The 19953-nt window shown below is 48.5% G+C and overlaps 1 protein-coding gene across 1 annotated transcript in view; it reads right to left on the bottom strand.

The window, feature by feature from the left end:
• The window catches only part of CLCN4 (Cl-/H+ antiporter 4), a 97763-nt gene that overhangs the window by 3829 nt on the left and 73981 nt on the right, over window positions 1-19953 (bottom strand). Inside the window, exon 12 of the mRNA XM_089673899.1 lies at window positions 2230-2446. Coding sequence (XP_089530025.1) covers window positions 2230-2446 — 217 coding nt within the window. The remainder of the gene's footprint in view (window positions 1-2229; window positions 2447-19953) is intronic.

Genomic DNA, 19953 nt, shown 5'->3' with positions numbered 1-19953 from the left:
CATACCCTACAAACCCCTTCATCCTATTTGTGATATTCCTGTGCATAAAACAGCCTTCAATGTAAACCTATTGTATGACATTTACTGGGACTCACTGTGTTCTTCTGTGGGGCTTTATTACCATAGAGTAACGGGTTGCCACTAGCCAAACCTGACCTGGATCTGCCAAACTGCACAATGAGTACTCCAGAAGAAATGATAAATTCGGTGCCTTAATAAAGTTATCTAATTCCAAGATTAATGTTTTATATTCCAGTTTACTAGTCCTTGGATATGGTGGCAGTAGTCATTTTTCAGACCCTCTTTCCTTTAGTTTTACCTGTTGATCCTATTTATAACACACTTCTAGTAAAAAGGTGAAAACACTCACTGCTGTACTTTATCTATGAAGTAGAACTGTTGTCACTCTAGGAGTGATTGTGTGTTAGTAAGACAAAACCCCATTCTTTCCTCATCTCCACAACACAGGGAAAGGTGTTCTGTAGTCCACCAAAGTTAACTGGGCAGAGCTGATAACACAGGTTGGGATAACACTTCAAATTGCACAGGACAGCACTGAATTTCTGGCAGGCTTAAGTGTGTTTTTAGATCAAGCAAATATAACAAAACACTTTCAATGGTATATTTAATTTGTAGGCAGGTACAGTCTGCTTTCTCCACTGTGGATGGCGCTCAAACCTGAGTACTACAGACTGGAGAGGAAGTCAAGGGAAACACAGTATCTCTATGGAGCAGCATTTTGATTGGCTATGCTACAGCCTTGTGAATCTTGGCAGCCATCTTGGGTTAGCAGGGTCGATTTAAGCCCCTGCCCCTGAGTTCTGGTGCACTTTTTGGCGAGTAACTAGGATAGGGAAAGAGACCCCCCCAGGGAAAGTACTTATCGATAGGGAGAAGTTCCAGACAAAATACGACAGGTTAGGGACTCGCATTCCTGGACGAATACCTCCCTGCTTCTGACAAGATCAGCCAGGCTGCGCTCTACTGCCTCTGAGACAGACGCTGTCAGCATGTCTCCTTAGCCACTTTATGAACTACACTGAACTGTGAGTGTTCCCCTAAATGGTGCTCTCCCCTTATGGTGTTTATAACTTTGGCATTCTACTCAATACAAGTTTCACATTTATTGCAAATGGATTGTGTGATCACTGCTGCCACACCACGCTGCACCTCTCCACAAATTTAGTTTAATTGTTTGGCTTTACATGCACTTTAAGACTTCAGAGTCACATGATGACTATTCATGTCTAACCTATGAAGCAGGGTGGGATAGGCATGCTCCAGATACCTCAGCTTATTTAAGGGAAAATAACAAAACGGCAATCAGGCAAAATATAAATATCTGTACATTGTTATTACTATTAAGAAGACTTAGCCAACAATGGCTGGCCAACTAGATATTAGATTTTCCCCTGTAGTGATCATTGTTGCTAAATGGGAGATGTAACAAATAAACAGCAAAGTTGGTCTGTCACTCGTGTTTCTCTCACCATGTAATCTCTCCTACCTTGCTACAGCCTGCTTTGTTCCAGGACTGGGAGCTATAGGCATAATTGTATGTCACCTGCTGGTTAATATAGCACCTACACAGCCATTCCCTACCCAGCCTGTGAGTCACTATTTAACCAAAACTTCTTGCCTGAGCAATAAATTAATTTCCAAGTCCAAGACTCCCATCCATATTGATTCCCATCCATATTTCACTGGAGCAAAGTGAACAAGCCCTTTGTAAGCTCTATATAAATCTGATCAGCACTTACACAGGGCTAAAGACTGATCAGGACTTGGGCCTAACAATTGACTGCTGAGGCACCCAATACTGATTTTGGAAGCAAGGAGAGGGAGTTACATGCTTCCTGATACTCAGATATTCAAATATTAGTCTTGGATAGGGTGGAGAACGCTTAGAACACTTGTCAGGTTTTTATCACTAAGATTCACCATCTCTATTTCTACTGTTTACCTTTAGAACCAAGAGTAAAAGAAAATCCCAAATTTTGGGCTGTCCCAAAAAACAGAAATAATCGGGAAAATGTGCAATGGGGACATTAGTTCTTGTGACCCTGGGAACAACCAGGGATTCCCTCACTTTGGGGGGATTTCTTCTCACTTTCTGTTTTAGCTAGGGGACATAATTGAAGGAAAATTTCCCTAATGGGACACAGATGGCAAACAAAACTGACAGATAGATAGATAGATAGATAGATAGATAGATAGATAGATACCTACCCACTACGAGTAACAAGACATTGCCTTAGTCCAAGTTTTCTAAAGATATCTACTACTGTCTCCATAGGTGTGTGGTCAGTGACAGTAAAGGGACTCAGGTTGAGTATGCGTCTCAGTTTCAGTGGGTGTGGACTGTTAGCTGGAAGTTCTGGTGGATCTTCTGTGAAATAGATTATTGAGTTGCTTACCACTCCATCTTGCCTTTGTCTGGCATTTTCTGAAAAACACACACAAAACCTAGTAAGCCAATCATATTATCATCACTAAGGTGATCTACCCAATCAGAATTTACAATGCTAAAGTCACACAGTATATAGTTGATCCAGTTTGGTTGATATAGATTACTGCACATAAAGGAAATTTCCGAGAAAAGTGAAAGGCTACCATTGTTAGCTTTTTTTCTGAGAATTTATTTGTCTGGCTGTTATGTTGATGCTTTGGATTCAGTACTTTCATTGATCCGGAACAAGCAAAAAAATAAGGAATTCTGTATTTCCTCCCAAATCTGCTGATGGAATGTTTTGGGTCTTTGATTTAGTATTAAAGACATAACAAGGAAACTAGCATTTTCAAAATGAATCTAGTATTAACAGTATTATTAATGTACTACATTAATACAATGATAAAAAGGGTAACTCTGGTTTTGTTAAAAAATGATAAATGTAATTGCTTGTACTTCATTTTTGTCATTCACTGAATTGGCTGTTCAGCAGTCATCTAAAGTTTTCTAAAGTTAAAAAATTAGATTAAAATTTCCCTGCTGTGTACCATAGCACCTGACTATAGTTTGTAGAGCAGATTCCTTAGAATACACATCCCTTGGCTCATATAATTGCCTCACTTCCTCCCTCACACAATTAAAACTGTGCTAGGGGATCATTAACACAACTGGACTTTCACTTTACAGATGATGTCAAACAAACAGATTTTCAAAAGCTCTCCAAAGCTTCTCAGGGGTGGGCAACACTAAACATACTAGTCTATAGTCATTGGCATAGAGTGAAGGTCTTTCTGTTTTTACCCCTCCTTTTACACTTCCCTGGGATTACCAAGGGATGGGAAGCTATAATACCAAATTTCATTTATTAGAAAATTCTGACATTAACCACCTTCAGTCTGATATCTTTTTTCTAGGAGCACAGATTGCTGGCAGTAATGGACTTAAGTCCTTTCTGCGCTATTGACACTACTGGGAAGGCGGTCAAGATGTCCATGGAAGAGATGTGAAAAAGGAGAAAGCCGCAATTTATTACATGGATGGTGACCAAGTATGGCACAGGGGTTGAGATACTACCCTGTTACACATATTGCTAGTTCAGATTTCTGAATTCAGTACATCTGCACAAACAGTCTAACCTCTCTGATGAAATTATAGCTGTAAAGACTTTTAAGTATTATATGGATACCCAACAAACATTCAGCAAGAAGTATGCTGATCTATTCTAGACACTAGATTGGGAAATTGTTATATGTTAGATTTTTGTTCCACTGAATAAAATAGCTTCAAAACATACCGGTATTGTGTATCTTATCATATTTATATATATAACATAATGTGACAGCAGGTAGCCTGTTCAAGTCCTGAAAAAGAGTCGGTTAAGAATTTGATGGATGAAATTGGCCATGCATAAAAATTGGCCTTTCTATAACATTTTGATTGATACAGTTGCAGATATCAGAAAGCAAACATCCATAATTATATTTTTCTGCTTATTAAGACAAGGACAAAGAGGCTGAAAACATTTTAATCTCACCAGCTGTGTGAGGAGTTTAGTAATTGTGTTATTTCCAAATTAAAGATTGAAGACAACCTCTTTGCAAGCTCTTACGTTGGAAATAGCCTTTAAAGGATAAGTTCACCTTTTTGGACAAAAATAATAAATGCACATTTTTTTTGCAGGTAAAAAAATGTGCATTTATTATTTTTGTCCAAAGGAGCCTGTAAAGCATTGCTCCAGCGATCAGTAGATCACTGATACCATGCAGGTCTCCTGCAGACTTGTCAGAATATCTAATAGCCGTACAGGATATATGGACAAGCAGATATTCTGACAGAAAGCTTGAATGAACTACCACAGCACTCCACAGTGCCATGGTAGTTCATTGAAAACTACAAGCCGACAGCCGCTAAGGCTGCTGGGAATTGTATGCACTCACAGAACTCTGTGAATGAGTAACGTGGCCGTATAGGCAGAGCCATGGCCATGTTGTTTTCAAATCTGACAGATGGTACGGGGAAACTTCTCCCCGTACTATCTGTCAGATGGAGGGGGTGGCGGGTGCTGCTGCGGCTATTGGAACATGTTACATGTTCCACCCTAACATGTTCCAAAGGTGAACTTATCCTTTAAATGGATTCTGTGTATTAATAAAATCTGAATATGGACAGACTTATCTAACTACAGTTTTATCATGTTATTTCTATTTAGAGCAGTGGTCTCCAAACTGCAGACCTGGGGCCAGATGTGTCCCACTGCTTGCTTTTATCTGGCTCTTGTGACACTATTCCTCTCACTGATAGGAGATGATATTCCTCCCACTGATACCAACAATTGGACATAATCACTGACACCAAAAACTGGGCATTATTCCTCCCACTGACACCAACAATGGCATACCATTCCTCCCACTACCAATGATGGTGTACTATTCCTTCCACTGTCACCAATCATGAGGCATTATTCCGCCCACTGACATTAATGATGGGGCACTATTCTGCCCACTGACAACATTCAGCCTCCTTTAAGTTTGAAGGGCAGTAAACTGGCCCTTTGTTTAGACACTTTGGAGACTCCTGATTTAGTGATTAAACTTTCTAGCATACTTGTCTATATCCAAGCTCTCTGCACACAATTGTTGAGGACAATCAACAATGAGTGTTACTTTGCAGTTCATTACAAACACCAATAAAACAATTGGCACATATAAATCCTGTATAATAAATCCTGTATATTAAGACAACTGAAAGTAGATGTTTGGGCTGAAGTTTTTTTTTTTTTACGCAATATTTATGTCCTAAGAAGGTCCAGTATTCAGACCCATGAAGGGCAAAGACATAGACAAAGTGGGCACTCTAACATCTTTTGTACATATGGTCACGTTGAGAAGAACATTATAGATTTGAGGATAGGGCTTAAATAGCTATAGTTAAATATTTTAAACTTCAGAAGTTATGTTTATTATCACTTAAAAAAAATGATACATTAGTTGTTTTTTAAAATATCCCATGTTTAAAACTACTGTTTAAAAACAATAGTAATAGAACCCAGTTATGTACATCATTTTTAAGAATGTAAAAAATGACAAATATAGTAAAGCTGACTTTACTATGTATACACAAGAGAATGCGCCATCTAACTTTTCTCATCCAAGTTGTGAGCTGCCCAATCTGCAACAGGTTTAATAATTCACAGGTGAGATTGCATGGACCTGAGCATTCAGAGCTCATGTGGAGTTTCCATATTGTGTATAAAAGAACAAGAGCTTTTGTTTAAGAATAGAGATGAGCGAAGTATTCAAAAATTCGTTTCGGCTGATTCGGCGAATTCGAGGAATAAATTCGATTAGATGCGAATATATTCGCTACGAATTTAACTTATAAAAGGGTGTTTCTAGGCTTCAGAGAGCCTTTATATTAGTGCAGAACACTGTACCTTTAATTTAAATGCCCTTGGAGTCTGCTGGGGAAGAGAAATAATACTGTCAGTCAGTATGACATGCAGATGAGTGCCGTCGATCTTAGAATCACCGCACACTTCACTCATTTGGGCAGTCACGGGGCCAAAACCAGAGTGTGGAGCCACAGTGTGGCGGTGGAGGCAGCAGCAATGGGAGGCCATACAGCACCCTATGACAAAAATGGAACCCACCAGCAGTGTGAGGAGACCTGAAAGTGGCACATGGCAGAGTGTGGCGATGGAGACAGCAGCAATGGGAGGCCGTACAGGGACCCATGACACACTCTGGACCTGGCAGCAGCATTAGGAGGCGGTACAGGGGCCCATGGCAGATTACGGGCCTGGCAGCAGCAATGGGAGGCCCGTAATCTGCCAGCACCCTATGACAAAATGGAACCCACTAGCAGTGTGAGGAGACCTGAAAGTGGCACATGGCAGAGTGTGGCGATGGAGACAGCAGCAATGGGAGGCCGTACAGGGACCCATGAGAGACTCTGGACCTGGCAGCAGCATGAGGAGGCGGTACAGGGGCCCATGGCAGATTACGGGCCTGGCAGCAGCAATGGGAGGCCCGTAATCTGCCAGCACCCTATGACAAAATGGAACCCACCAGCAGTGTGAGGAGACCTGAAAGTGGCACATGTTTGGGGCATGATTCATGGCGGATTTAGTCAGTTGTGTCAGGAACTGGTGGTTTGAAATCCAGACTAATCCACGCCTGATTCATTTTCACAAACGTGAGTCTCTCCACACTTTGGGTGGACAGTCGTGTCCTCCGCGGAGTAACAATACCTCCTGCCGCACTAAACACGCGCTCCGATGCCACGCTACTGGCCGGGCATGACAGCCTTTCAAGGGCAAATTCAGCTAGTTGGGGCCAAAGGTCAAGTTTCGTTGCCCAGTAGTCAAGGGGATTGTCTACCTCGGTTGGCAGGGTGCTGTCCAAGTAGGCCCAAGCCTGTTGTTTGAGGTCCTGCTCCAGGTCCACCTGATGCTGCTGCTGCTGCGGCTGGTTAGTAGTTTCCTCACTGCGCTGGTGAAGAAAGCTACTCATCATCGACTGCAGACTGAGGCAGCCGCTGCTGGTGGAGCTGCCACTGCTCCTACCACCCCACCCCTCCCCTGCTGCCATGGCAGCGGAACGCGAGCGCACAGGGCCCACAGTGTCTGAGGATGGACGTTGGCGCACAAAGGCAGAGACCAACTGACTACATAGGTGGTTTTTATAGTACGTTATTTTGGCCTCCCTCTCAGCAGGTGTGAAAAAGGCCACCATTTTTGAACAGTAGCGAGGGTCCAACAAGGTGGACAGCCAAAAGTCATCCCTCTGTCTGATGGTTATTATTCGGCTGTCGCTACGCAAGCAACCGAGCATGCTATGGGCCATTTGTGCCAAGGAATGAGAGGGACTCCCTGCCTCCATCTCCATAGCATACTGCCACGGTGCGTCTGGGTCCTCTGTCTCCTCCTCCTCCTCTACCAGATACTCCTGCTCCTCCACTCCTGTCCGCTGAGTGGAAAAACCACCCATTTCACTCAATAATTCCTGAGCACCAATGTCCTCCTCTACCTCCTCCTCTTCTTCCTGTCCTGCCCCCACAGGGGTCATGTGGCGTTGAGATCTGTGCGCCACGTCTACCGCACCCTGACCAGCCATTGTTAACAGCATTTGTTCCAGGACGTGCAACAGAGGAATGACGTCGTTCATCCCATAGTCCTGCCGACTCACGAATAGCGTGGCCTCCTCAAAGGGCCTCAGCAAGCGGCAGGTGTCACGCATGAGCTGCCAATGGCTGACATCTAAGTTACACAGGGGAGTACCTTTATCCGCTTGTAACATCAGGAAATCTGTGATGGCCTTTCGCTGTTCGTAAAGGCGGTCTAACATATGTAGGGTTGAATTCCACCTTGTTGCAAGTTGCAACGTCACAGCATGAGGAGTCGGTACGGGGGCCCATGGCAGATTACGGGCCTGGCAGCAGCAATGGGAGGCCCGTAATCTGCCAGCACCCTATGAAAAAATAGAACACACCAGCAGTGTGAGGAGACCTGAAAGTGGCACATGGCAGAGTGTGGCGATGGAGACAGCAGCAATGGGAGGCCGTACAGGGACCCATGAGAGACTCTGGACCTGGCAGCAGCATGAGGAGGCGGTACTGGGGCCCATGGCAGATTACGGGCCTGGCAGCAGCAATGGGAGGCCCGTAATCTGCCAGCACCCTATGACAAAATGGAACACACCAGCAGTGTGAGGAGACCTGAAAGTGGCACATGGCAGAGTGTGGCGATGGAGACAGCAGCAATGGGAGGCCGTACAGGGACCCATGAGACACTCTGGACCTGGCAGCAGCATGAGGAGGCGGTACAGGGGCCCATGGCAGATTACGGGCCTGGCAGCAGCAATTGGAGGCCCGTAATCTGCCAGCACCCTATGACAAAATGGAACACACCAGCAGTGTGAGGAGACCTGAAAGTGGCACATGGCAGAGTGTGGCGATGGAGACAGCAGCAATGGGAGGCCGTACAGGGACCCATGAGACACTCTGGACCTGGCAGCAGCATGAGGAGGCGGTACAGGGGCCCATGGCAGATTACAGGCCTGGCAGCAGCAATGGGAGGCCCGTAATCTGCCAGCACCCTATGACAAAATGGAACACACCAGCAGTGTGAGGAGACCTGAAAGTGGCACATGGCAGAGTGTGGCGATGGAGACAGCAGCAATGGGAGGCCGTACAGGGACCCATGAGAGACTCTGGACCTGGCAGCAGCATGAGGAGGCGGTACAGGGGCCCATGGCAGATTACGGGCCTGGCAGCAGCAATGGGAGGCCCGTAATCTGCCAGCACCCTATGACAAAATGGAACACACCAGCAGTGTGAGGAGACCTGAAAGTGGCACATGGCAGAGTGTGGCGATGGAGACAGCAGCAATGGGAGGCCGTACAGGGACCCATGAGAGACTCTGGACCTGGCAGCAGCATGAGGAGGCGGTACAGGGGCCCATGGCAGATTACAGGCCTGGCAGCAGCAATGGGAGGCCCGTAATCTGCCAGCACCCTATGACAAAATGGAACACACCAGCAGTGTGAGGAGACCTGAAAGTGGCACATGGCAGAGTGTGGCGATGGAGACAGCAGCAATGGGAGGCCGTACAGGGACCCATGAGAGACTCTGGACCTGGCAGCAGCATGAGGAGGCGGTACAGGGGCCCATGGCAGATTACAGGCCTGGCAGCAGCAATGGGAGGCCCGTAATCTGCCAGCACCCTATGACAAAATGGAACACACCAGCAGTGTGAGGAGACCTGAAAGTGGCACATGGCAGAGTGTGGCGATGGAGACAGCAGCAATGGGAGGCCGTACAGGGACCCATGAGAGACTCTGGACCTGGCAGCAGCATGAGGAGGCGGTACAGGGGCCCATGGCAGATTACGGGCCTGGCAGCAGCAATGGGAGGCCCGTAATCTGCCAGCACCCTATGACAAAAATGGAACACATCAGCAGTGTGAGGAGACCTGAAAGTGGCACATGGCAGAGTGTGGCGATGGAGACAGCAGCAATGGGAGGCCGTACAGGGACCCATGAGACACTCTGGACCTGGCAGCAGCATGAGGAGGCGGTACAGGGGCCCATGGCAGATTACAGGCCTGGCAGCAGCAATGGGAGGCCCGTAATCTGCCAGCACCCTATGACAAAATGGAACACACCAGCAGTGTGAGGAGACCTGAAAGTGGCACATGGCAGAGTGTGGCGATGGAGACAGCAGCATTGGGAGGCCGTACAGGGACCCATGAGACACTCTGGACCTGGCAGCAGCATGAGGAGGCGGTACAGGGGCCCATGGCAGATTACGGGCCTGGCAGCAGCAATGGGAGGCCCGTAATCTGCCAGCACCCTATGACAAAATGGAACACACCAGCAGTGTGAGGAGACCTGAAAGTGGCACATGGCAGAGTGTGACGATGGAGACAGCAGCAATGGGAGGCCGTACAGGGACCCATGAGAGACTCTGGACCTGGCAGCAGCATGAGGAGGCGGTACAGGGGCCCATGGCAGATTACGGGCCTGGCAGCAGCAATGGGAGGCCCGTAATCTGCCAGCACCCTATGACAAAATGGAACACACCAGCAGTGTGAGGAGACCTGAAAGTGGCACATGGCAGAGTGTGGCGATGGAGACAGCAGCAATGGGAGGCCGTACAGGGACCCATGACACACTCTGGACCTGGCAGCAGCATGAGGAGGCGGTACAGGGGCCCATGGCAGATTACAGGCCTGGCAGCAGCAATGGGAGGCCCGTAATCTGCCAGCACCCTATGACAAAATGGAACACACCAGCAGTGTGAGGAGACCTGAAAGTGGCACATGGCAGAGTGTGGCGATGGAGACAGCAGCAATGGGAGGCCGTACAGGGACCCATGAGAGACTCTGGACCTGGCAGCAGCATGAGGAGGCGGTACAGGGGCCCATGGCAGATTACGGGCCTGGCAGCAGCAATGGGAGGCCCGTAATCTGCCAGCACCCTATGACAAAATGGAACACACCAGCAGTGTGAGGAGACCTGAAAGTGGCACATGGCAGAGTGTGACGATGGAGACAGCAGCAATGGGAGGCCGTACAGGGACCCATGAGAGACTCTGGACCTGGCAGCAGCATGAGGAGGCGGTACAGGGGCCCATGGCAGATTACGGGCCTGGCAGCAGCAATGGGAGGCCCGTAATCTGCCAGCACCCTATGACAAAATGGAACACACCAGCAGTGTGAGGAGACCTGAAAGTGGCACATGGCAGAGTGTGGCGATGGAGACAGCAGCAATGGGAGGCCGTACAGGGACCCATGACACACTCTGGACCTGGCAGCAGCATGAGGAGGCGGTACAGGGGCCCATGGCAGATTACAGGCCTGGCAGCAGCAATGGGAGGCCCGTAATCTGCCAGCACCCTATGACAAAATGGAACACACCAGCAGTGTGAGGAGACCTGAAAGTGGCACATGGCAGAGTGTGGCGATGGAGACAGCAGCAATGGGAGGCCGTACAGGGACCCATGAGAGACTCTGGACCTGGCAGCAGCATGAGGAGGCGGTACAGGGGCCCATGGCAGATTACGGGCCTGGCAGCAGCAATGGGAGGCCCGTAATCTGCCAGCACCCTATGACAAAATGGACAGCACCAGCAGTGTGAGGAGACCTGAAAGTGGCACATGGCAGAGTGTGACGATGGAGACAGCAGCAATGGGAGGCCGTACAGGGACCCATGAGACACTCTGGACCTGGCAGCAGCATGAGGAGGCGGTACAGGGGCCCATGGCAGGTTACGGGCCTGGCAGCAGCAATGGGAGGCCCGTAATCTGCCAGCACCCTATGACAAAATGGAACACACCAGCAGTGTGAGGAGACCTGAAAGTGGCACATGGCAGAGTGTGGCGATGGAGACAGCAGCAATGGGAGGCCGTACAGGGACCCATGAGAGACTCTGGACCTGGCAGCAGCATGAGGAGGCGGTACTGGGGCCCATGGCAAATTACGGGCCTGGCAGCAGCAATGGGAGGCCCGTAATCTGCCAGCACCCTATGACAATATGGAACACATCAGCAGTGTGAGGAGACCTGAAAGTGGCACATGGCAGAGTGTGGCGATGGAGACAGCAGCAATGGGAGGCCGTACAGGGACCCATGAGACACTCTGGACCTGGCAGCAGCATGAGGAGGCGGTATAGGGGCCCATGGCAGATTACAGGCCTGGCAGCAGCAATGGGAGGCCCGTAATCTGCCAGCACCCAATGACAAAATGGAACACACCAGCAGTGTGAGGAGACCTGAAAGTGGCACATGGCAGAGTGTGGCGATGGAGACAGCAGCAATGGGAGGCCGTACAGGGACCCATGAGACACTCTGGACCTGGCAGCAGCATGAGGAGGCGGTACAGGGGCCCATGGCAGATTACGGGCCTGGCAGCAGCAATGGGAGGCCCGTAATCTGCCAGCACCCTATGACAAAATGGAACACACCAGCAGTGTGAGGAGACCTGAAAGTGGCACATGGCAGAGTGTGGCGATGGAGACAGCAGCAATGGGAGGCCGTACAGGGACCCATGAGAGACTCTGGACCTGGCAGCAGCATGAGGAGGCGGTACAGGGGCCCATGGCAGATTACGGGCCTGGCAGCAGCAATGGGAGGCCCGTAATCTGCCAGCACCCTATGACAAAATGGAACCCACCAGCAGTGTGAGGAGACCTGAAAGTGGCACATGTTTGGGGCATGATTCATGGCGGATTTAGTCAGTTGTGTCAGGAACTGGTGGTTTGAAATCCAGACTAATCCACGCCTGATTCATTTTCACAAACGTGAGTCTCTCCACACTTTGGGTGGACAGTCGTGTCCTCCGCGGAGTTACAATACCTCCTGCCGCACTAAACACGCGCTCCGATGCCACGCTACTGGCCGGGCATGACAGCCTTTCAAGGGCAAATTCAGCTAGTTGGGGCCAAAGGTCAAGTTTCGTTGCCCAGTAGTCAAGGGGATTGTCTACCTCGGTTGGCAGGGTGCTGTCCAAGTAGGCCCAAGCCTGTTGTTTGAGGTCCTGCTCCAGGTCCACCTGATGCTGCTCCTGCTGCGGCTGGTTAGTAGTTTCCTCACTGCGCTGGTGAAGAAAGCTACTCATCATCGACTGCAGACTGAGGCAGCCGCTGCTGGTGGAGCTGCCACTGCTTCTACCACCCCACCCCTCCCCTGCTGCCATGGCAGCGGAACGCGAGTGCACAGGGCCCACAGTGTCTGAGGATGGACGTTGGCGCACAAAGGCAGAGACCAACTGACTACATAGGTGGTTTTTATAGTACGTTATTTTGGCCTCCCTCTCAGCAGGTGTGAAAAAGGCCACCATTTTTGAACGGTAGCGAGGGTCCAACAAGGTGGACAGCCAAAAGTCATCCCTCTGTCTGATGGTTATTATTCGGCTGTCGCTACGCAAGCAACCGAGCATGCTATGGGCCATTTGTGCCAAGGAATGAGAGGGACTCCCTGCCTCCATCTCCACAGCATACTGCCACGGTGCGTCTGGGTCCTCTGTCTCCTCCTCCTCCTCTACCAGATACTCCTGCTCCTCCACTCCTGTCCGCTGAGTGGAAAAACCACCCATTTCACTCAATAATTCCTGAGCACAAATGTCCTCCTCTACCTCCTCCTCTTCTTCCTGTCCTGCCCCCACAGGGGTCATGTGGCGTTGAGATCTGTGCGCCACGTCTACCACACCCTGACCAGCCATTGTTAACAGCATTTGTTCCAGGATGTGCAACAGAGGAATGACGTCGTTCATCCCATAGTCCTGCCGACTCACGAATAGCGTGGCCTCCTCAAAGGGCCTGAGCAAGCGGCAGGTGTCACACATGAGCTGCCAATGGCTGACATCTAAGTTACACAGGGGAGTACCTTTATCCGCTTGTAACATCAGGAAATCGGTGATGGCCTTTCGCTGTTCGTAAAGGCGGTCTAACATGTGTAGGGTTGAATTCCACCTTGTTGCAACGTCGCAGATCAGGCGATGCTGTGGAATTCCGTTCTGCCGCTGCAGCTCAAGGAGGGTGTGCTTTGCGGTGTAGGAATGGCTGAAATGCATGCAAAGTTTACGTGACATTTTAAGGATGTCTTGCAGTGGGATGGTGGATTTTAGGAACTGCTTGACAACCAGATTGAACACGTGAGCCATGCATGGCGCATGGCACAACCTTCCTTGACGCAGAGCAGACACCATGTTCTTTCCGTTGTCGGTCAACATGGTTCCGATTTTCAGTTTGCGCGGAGACAGCCATCTGTCGATTTCTCTGTTCATTACACTCAGAAGTTCCTCCCCTGTGTGACTACGTTCGCCAAGGCATACCAGGTGCAGCACAGCGTGACACCGTTGCGCCCTGCACATGTGATATGCCGGTCGGGTAATGGGACTTGGCACGGGGGTGGCGGCTGAGGACACGGCGGAAGAAGAGGTGGTAGAGGCGGACATCTTTTGTGGACCAAGGACGTGCAAACGTGGAGGCAAAAGCGGCGTGACCTGTCCAAGTTGCTGGTGCGGCTGTGCCGGCACCACGTTCACCCAGTGGGCCGTAAATGACATGTACTGTCCCTGACCGTAGTTACAGCTCCACACGTCGGCGCTGCCGTGCATTTTGGCAGAGACCGACATGCTCAAAGACTGGCCCACCATCTCTTCTACATGTGAATGCAGGGCTGGCACTGCCTTTTTGGCGAAGAAATGACGGCTTGGCACTCTCCACCGCAGCGCGGCACAAGCCATCATTTCTCGGAAAGGTGCTGAGTCCACCACTTGGAAAGGGAGGGACTGCAGCACCAGCAACTTGGACAGGAGGAAGTTCAGCTTTTGTACCGTCGGGTGCGTGCTCGCAAACTGTTGTCTCTTGGAAACGGATTCCAAGAAAGACTGCTGACGGAATCCGTGAAGAGGAGTAGCAGGAGAAGGAGCATCTGAACGAGCGGAAGATGCCAACGAGCGACAACTCCCCTCAGCAGAGGTGTTGGAGCCTTGACTGGCTGATAGAGGGCGATTGACGTCGGGTGACGGAGCAAGTAACGGAGCGGATGATGGAGCGGGGGCTGGGGCAGGCAGAACCGCCGTATTTTTATCACGGTTTTCCCAGGCCACCAAATGGCGACGCTGCATATGCTGATGCAACGCTGTAGTCCCAACATGGGCCCCCTGGCCACGCTTGACTTTCTGGCCACATAGTCGACATACGGCTACGTTTACTTCCTCGGGCGGCTTGACAAAAAATTGCCACACCGCCGAGTAGGAAACTTTGCCCCCACTACTCCTCACTGGCTGACTGCTACTTCCTCCGTGCACACCGGCACCACTACTGGCCTTGGTGGTAGGCTGCAGTGGAGCTGGTGCTCTACTCCGTGGCCGTTTGCCTCCACTGACACTGCTGCGACCCTGCTGCCTCCTGGGGAACCCACCGACTGTTTTGCTCGCTGCCAAGCTGGCACCCTCTTCTCCTGATGATGCGGAAGCAATAGCCTGATGACGACGAGGCTGCCAAGTGCGATCAGCCTCATCATCATCAATTAGGGTCTCCGCCGCACTACTAGCCCCCTCGGCTGCGTGTGGGTCAGGAGACAGACCTGTCTCTAGACCGGCTACCGAGCCACTCTCCTCGCCAGTACTTCTTCGCCTGGCTGCTGAAGAGGCGGATATCTCCCTCCGTTCCTGACCACCCTCTGTTAGCTCTTCCTCACTGTACAGTGGGGCTGAGCCCACAGCATGCGATACTTCGCTTGGTGAGGGAACACCAAAGGACAGGGGCAGGTAGAGGTCACGTGATTTCAGTGGGCTTGCTCCCGGGCCATGCCAACTAACGGTTGTGTCTGACGTACCCACCGACCGTTGGCTGTAGGTGTCAGAGGTGACCTGGGAAGAGGAAGACGACCGAGCCAACCAATCGATGATGGCAGGGTTGTCGGTGGAGACACGACCGCTGGATGACACCGGGAGCACTGGCCTCTGGCTGCGACTAGTGCTGCCTCGACCCCTTCCTCTGCTGCCACGTCTGCTCGCTCCTAAAACATTGCCTCCTCTGCCACTCCTCTGCATGTTGTCTGACATACTCTTTAATTCAACGATTCTGTGTCCCTGAGTAACAATTCTGTGTCCCTGAGTAACAATTCTGTGTCTGTCCCTGAGTAACAATTCTGTGTCCCTGAGTAACAATTCTGTGTCCCTCAGTAACAATTCTGTGTCCCTCAGTAACAATTCTGTGTCTGTCTCTGAGTAACAATTTTGTGTCCCTCAGTAACAATTCTGTGTCCCTGAGCAACAATTCTGTGTCCCTCAGTAACAATTCTGTGTCCCTCAGTAACAATTCTGTGTCTGTCCCTGAGTAACAATTCTGTGTCCCTGAGTAACAATTCTGTGTCCCTCAGTAACAATTCTGTGTCCCTTAGTAACAATTCTGTGTCTGTCCCTGAGTAACAATTCTGTGTCCCTGAGTAACAATTCTGTGTCCCTGAGTAACAATTCTGTGTCCCTCAGTAACAATTCTGTGTCTGTCCCTCAGTAACAATTCTGTGTCCCTCAGTAACAATTCTGTGTCTGTCCCTCAGTAACAATTCTGTGTCTGTCCCTGAGTAACAATTCTGTGTCTGTCCCTGAGTAACAATTCTGTGTCTGTCCCTGAGTAACAATTCTGTGTCCCTGAGTAACAATTCTGTGTCCCTCAGTAACAATTCTGTGTCCCTCAGTAACAATTCTGTGTCCCTCAGTAACAATTCTGTGTCTGTCCCTGAGTAACAATTCTGTGTCCCTCAGTAACAATTCTGTGTCCCTCAGTAACAATTCTGTGTCCCTGAGTAACAATTCTGTGTCCCTCAGTAACAATTCTGTGTCCCTCAGTAACAATTCTGTGTCTGTCCCTGAGTAACAATTCTGTGTCTGTCCCTGAGTAACAATTCTGTGTCTGTCCCTGAGTAACAATTCTGTGTCTGTACCTGAGTAACAATTCTGTGTCCCTCAGTAACAATTCTGTGTCCCTCAGTAACAATTCTGTGTCCCTCAGTAACAATTCTGTGTCTGTCCCTCAGTAACAATTCTGTGTCTGTCCCTGAGTAACAATTCTGTGTCTGTCCCTGAGTAACAATTCTGTGTCTGTCCTTGAGTAACAATTCTGTGTCTGTCCCTGAGTAACAATTCTGTGTCCCTCAGTAACAATTCTGTGTCCCTCAGTAACAATTCTGTGTCTGTCCCTGAGAAACAATTCTGTGTCCCTGAGTAACAATTCTGTGTCCCTCAGTAACAATTCTGTGTCCCTCAGTAACAATTCTGTGTCTGTCCCTGAGTAACAATTCTGTGTCCCTCAGTAACAATTCTGTGTCCCTCAGTAACAATTCTGTGTCCCTCAGTAACAATTCTGTGTCTGTCCCTGAGTAACAATTCTGCGTCTGTCCCTGAGTAACAATTCTGTGTCTGTCCCTGAGTAACAATTCTGTGTTCCTCAGTAACAATTCTGTGTCCCTGAGTAACAATTCTGTGTCCCTCAGTAACAATTCTGTGTCCCTCAGTAACAATTCTGTGTATGTCCCTGAGTAACAATTCTGTGTCTGTCCCTGAGTAACAATTCTGTGTCCCTCAGTAACAATTCTGTGTCCCTCAGTAACAATTCTGTGTCCCTCAGTAACAATTCTGTGTCTGTCCCTCAGTAACAATTCTGTGTCTGTCCCCGAGTAACAATTCTGTGTCTGTTCCCGAGTAACAATTCTGTGTCTGTCCCTGAGTAACAATTCTGTGTCCCTCAGTAACAATTCTGTGTCCCTCAGTAACAATTCTGTGTCTGTCCCTGAGTAACAATTCTGTGTCCCTGAGTAACAATTCTGTGTCCCTCAGTAACAATTCTGTGTCCCTCAGTAACAATTCTGTGTCCCTGAGTAACAATTCTGTGTCTGTCCCTGAGTAACAATTCTGTGTCTGTCCCTCAGTAACAATTCTGTGTCCCTCAGTAACAATTCTGTGTCTGTCCCTGAGTAACAATTCTGTGTCCCTGAGTAACAATTCTGTGTCCCTCAGTAACAATTCTGTGTCCCTGAGTAACAATTCTGTGCCCTGAGCAACAATTCTGTGTCCCTCAGTAACAATTCTGTGTCCCTCAGTAACAATTCTGTGTCCCTCAGTAACAATTCTGTGTCTGTCCCTGAGTAACAATTCTGTGTCCCTGAGTAACAATTCTGTGTCCCTCAGTAACAATTCTGTGTCCCTCAGTAACAATTCTGTGTCTGTCCCTCAGTAACAATTCTGTGTCCCTGAGTAACAATTCTGTGTCCCTCAGTAACAATTCTGTGTCCCTCAGTAACAATTCTGTGTCCCTCAGTAACAATTCTGTGTCTGTCCCTGAGTAACAATTCTGTGTCCCTGAGTAACAATTCTGTGTCCCTCAGTAACAATTCTGTGTCCCTCAGTAACAATTCTGTGTCCCTCAGTAACAATTCTGTGTCTGTCCCTCAGTAACAATTCTGTGTCTGTCCCTGAGTAACAATTCTGTGTCTGTCCCTGAGTAACAATTCTATGTCCCTCAGTAACAATTCTGTGTCCCTCAGTAACAATTCTGTGTCTGTCCCTGAGTAACAATTATGTGTCCCTCAGTAACAATTCTGTGTCCCTCAGTAACAATTCTGTGTCCCTCAGTAACAATTCTGTGTCTGTCCCTGAGTAACAATTCTTTGTCCCTGAGTAACAATTCTGTGTCCCTCAGTAACAATTCTGTGTCCCTCAGTAACAATTCTGTGTCTGTCCCTCAGTAACAATTCTGTGTCCCTCAGTAACAATTCTGTGTCCCTCAGTAACAATTCTGTGTCTTTCAGTAACAATTCTGTGTCTGTCTCTCAGTAACAATTCTGTGTCCCTGAGTAACAATTCTGTGTCCCTCAGTAACAATTCTGTGTCCCTCAGTAACAATTCTGTGTCCCTCAGTAACAATTCTGTGTCTGTCCCTCAGTAACAATTCTGTGTCCCTCAGTAACAATTCTGTGTCTGTCCCTGAGTAACAATTCTGTGTCCCTCAGTAACAATTCTGTGTCCCTGAGTAACAATTCTGTGTCCCTCAGTAACAATTCTGTGTCTGTCCCTGAGTAACAATTCTGTGTCTGTCCCTGAGTAACAATTCTGTGTCTGTCCCTCAGTAACAATTCTGTGTCCCTCAGTAACAATTCTGTGTCTGTCCCTCAGTAACAATTCTGTGTCCCTGAGTAACAATTCTGTGTCCCTCAGTAACAATTCTGTGTCCCTGAGTAACAATTCTGTGTCTTTCCCTGAGTAACAATTCTGTGTCCCTCAGTAACAATTCTGTGTCCCTCATTAACAATTCTGTGTCCCTCAGTAACAATTCTGTGTCCCTCAGTAACAATTCTGTGTTTGTCCCTGAGTAACAATTCTGTGTCTGTCCCTGAGTAACAATTCTGTGTCCCTCAGTAACAATTCTGTGTCCCTCAGTAACAATTCTGTGTCTGTCCCTGAGTAACAATTCTGTGTCCCTGAGTAACAATTCTGTGTCCCTCGGTAACAATTCTGTGTCCCTCAGTAACAATTCTGTGTCTGTCCCTGAGTAACAATTCTGTGTCCCTCAGTAACAATTCTGTGTCCCTCAGTAACAATTCTGTGTCTGTCCCTGAGTAAAAATTCTGTGTCTGTCCCTGAGTAACAATTCTGTGTCTGTCCCTGAGTAACAATTCTGTGTCTTTCCCTGAGTAACAATTCTGTGTCCCTCATTAACAATTCTGTGTCCCTCAGTAACAATTCTGTGTCCCTCAGTAACAAATCTGTGTCTGTCCCTGAGTAACAATTCTGTGTCTGTCCCTGAGTAACAATTCTGTGTCCCTCAGTAACAATTCTGTGTCCCTCAGTAACAATTCTGTGTCTGTCCCTGAGTAACAATTCTGTGTCCCTCAGTAACAATTCTGTGTCCCTGAGTAACAATTCTGTGTCCCTGAGTAACAATTCTGTGTCCCTCAGTAACAATTCTGTGTCCCTCAGTAACAATTCTGTGTCCCTCAGTAACAATTCTGTGTCTGTCCCTGAGTAACAATTCTGTGTCTGTCCCTGAGTAACAATTCTGTGTTTTTCCCTGAGTAACAATTCTGTGTCCCTCAGTAACAATTCTGTTTCCCTCAGTAACAATTCTGTGTCCCTGAGTAACAATTCTGTGTCCCTCAGTAACAATTCTGTGTCCCTCAGTAACAATTCTGTGTCTGTCCCTGAGTAACAATTCTGTGTCTGTCCCTGAGTAACAATTCTGTGTCTGTCCCTGAGTAACAATTCTGTGTCTGTCCCTCAGTAACAATTCTGTGTCCCTCAGTAACAATTCTGTTTCTGTCCCTCAGTAACAATTCTGTGTCCCTGAGTAACAATTCTGTGTCCCTCAGTAACAATTCTGTGTCCCTGAGTAACAATTCTGTGTCCCTCAGTAACAATTCTGTGTCCCTCATTAACAATTCTGTGTCCCTCAGTAACAATTCTGTGTCCCTCAGTAACAATTCTGTGTTTGTCCCTGAGTAAC

Source organism: Staurois parvus, unplaced genomic scaffold, assembly GCF_062004578.1.
Source record: "Staurois parvus isolate SC_StPar_1 unplaced genomic scaffold, SC_StPar_1.0 ptg000145l, whole genome shotgun sequence".
Lineage (NCBI taxonomy): Eukaryota > Metazoa > Chordata > Amphibia > Anura > Ranidae > Staurois > Staurois parvus.
This window is presented reverse-complemented; position numbering and strand designations above follow the sequence as displayed.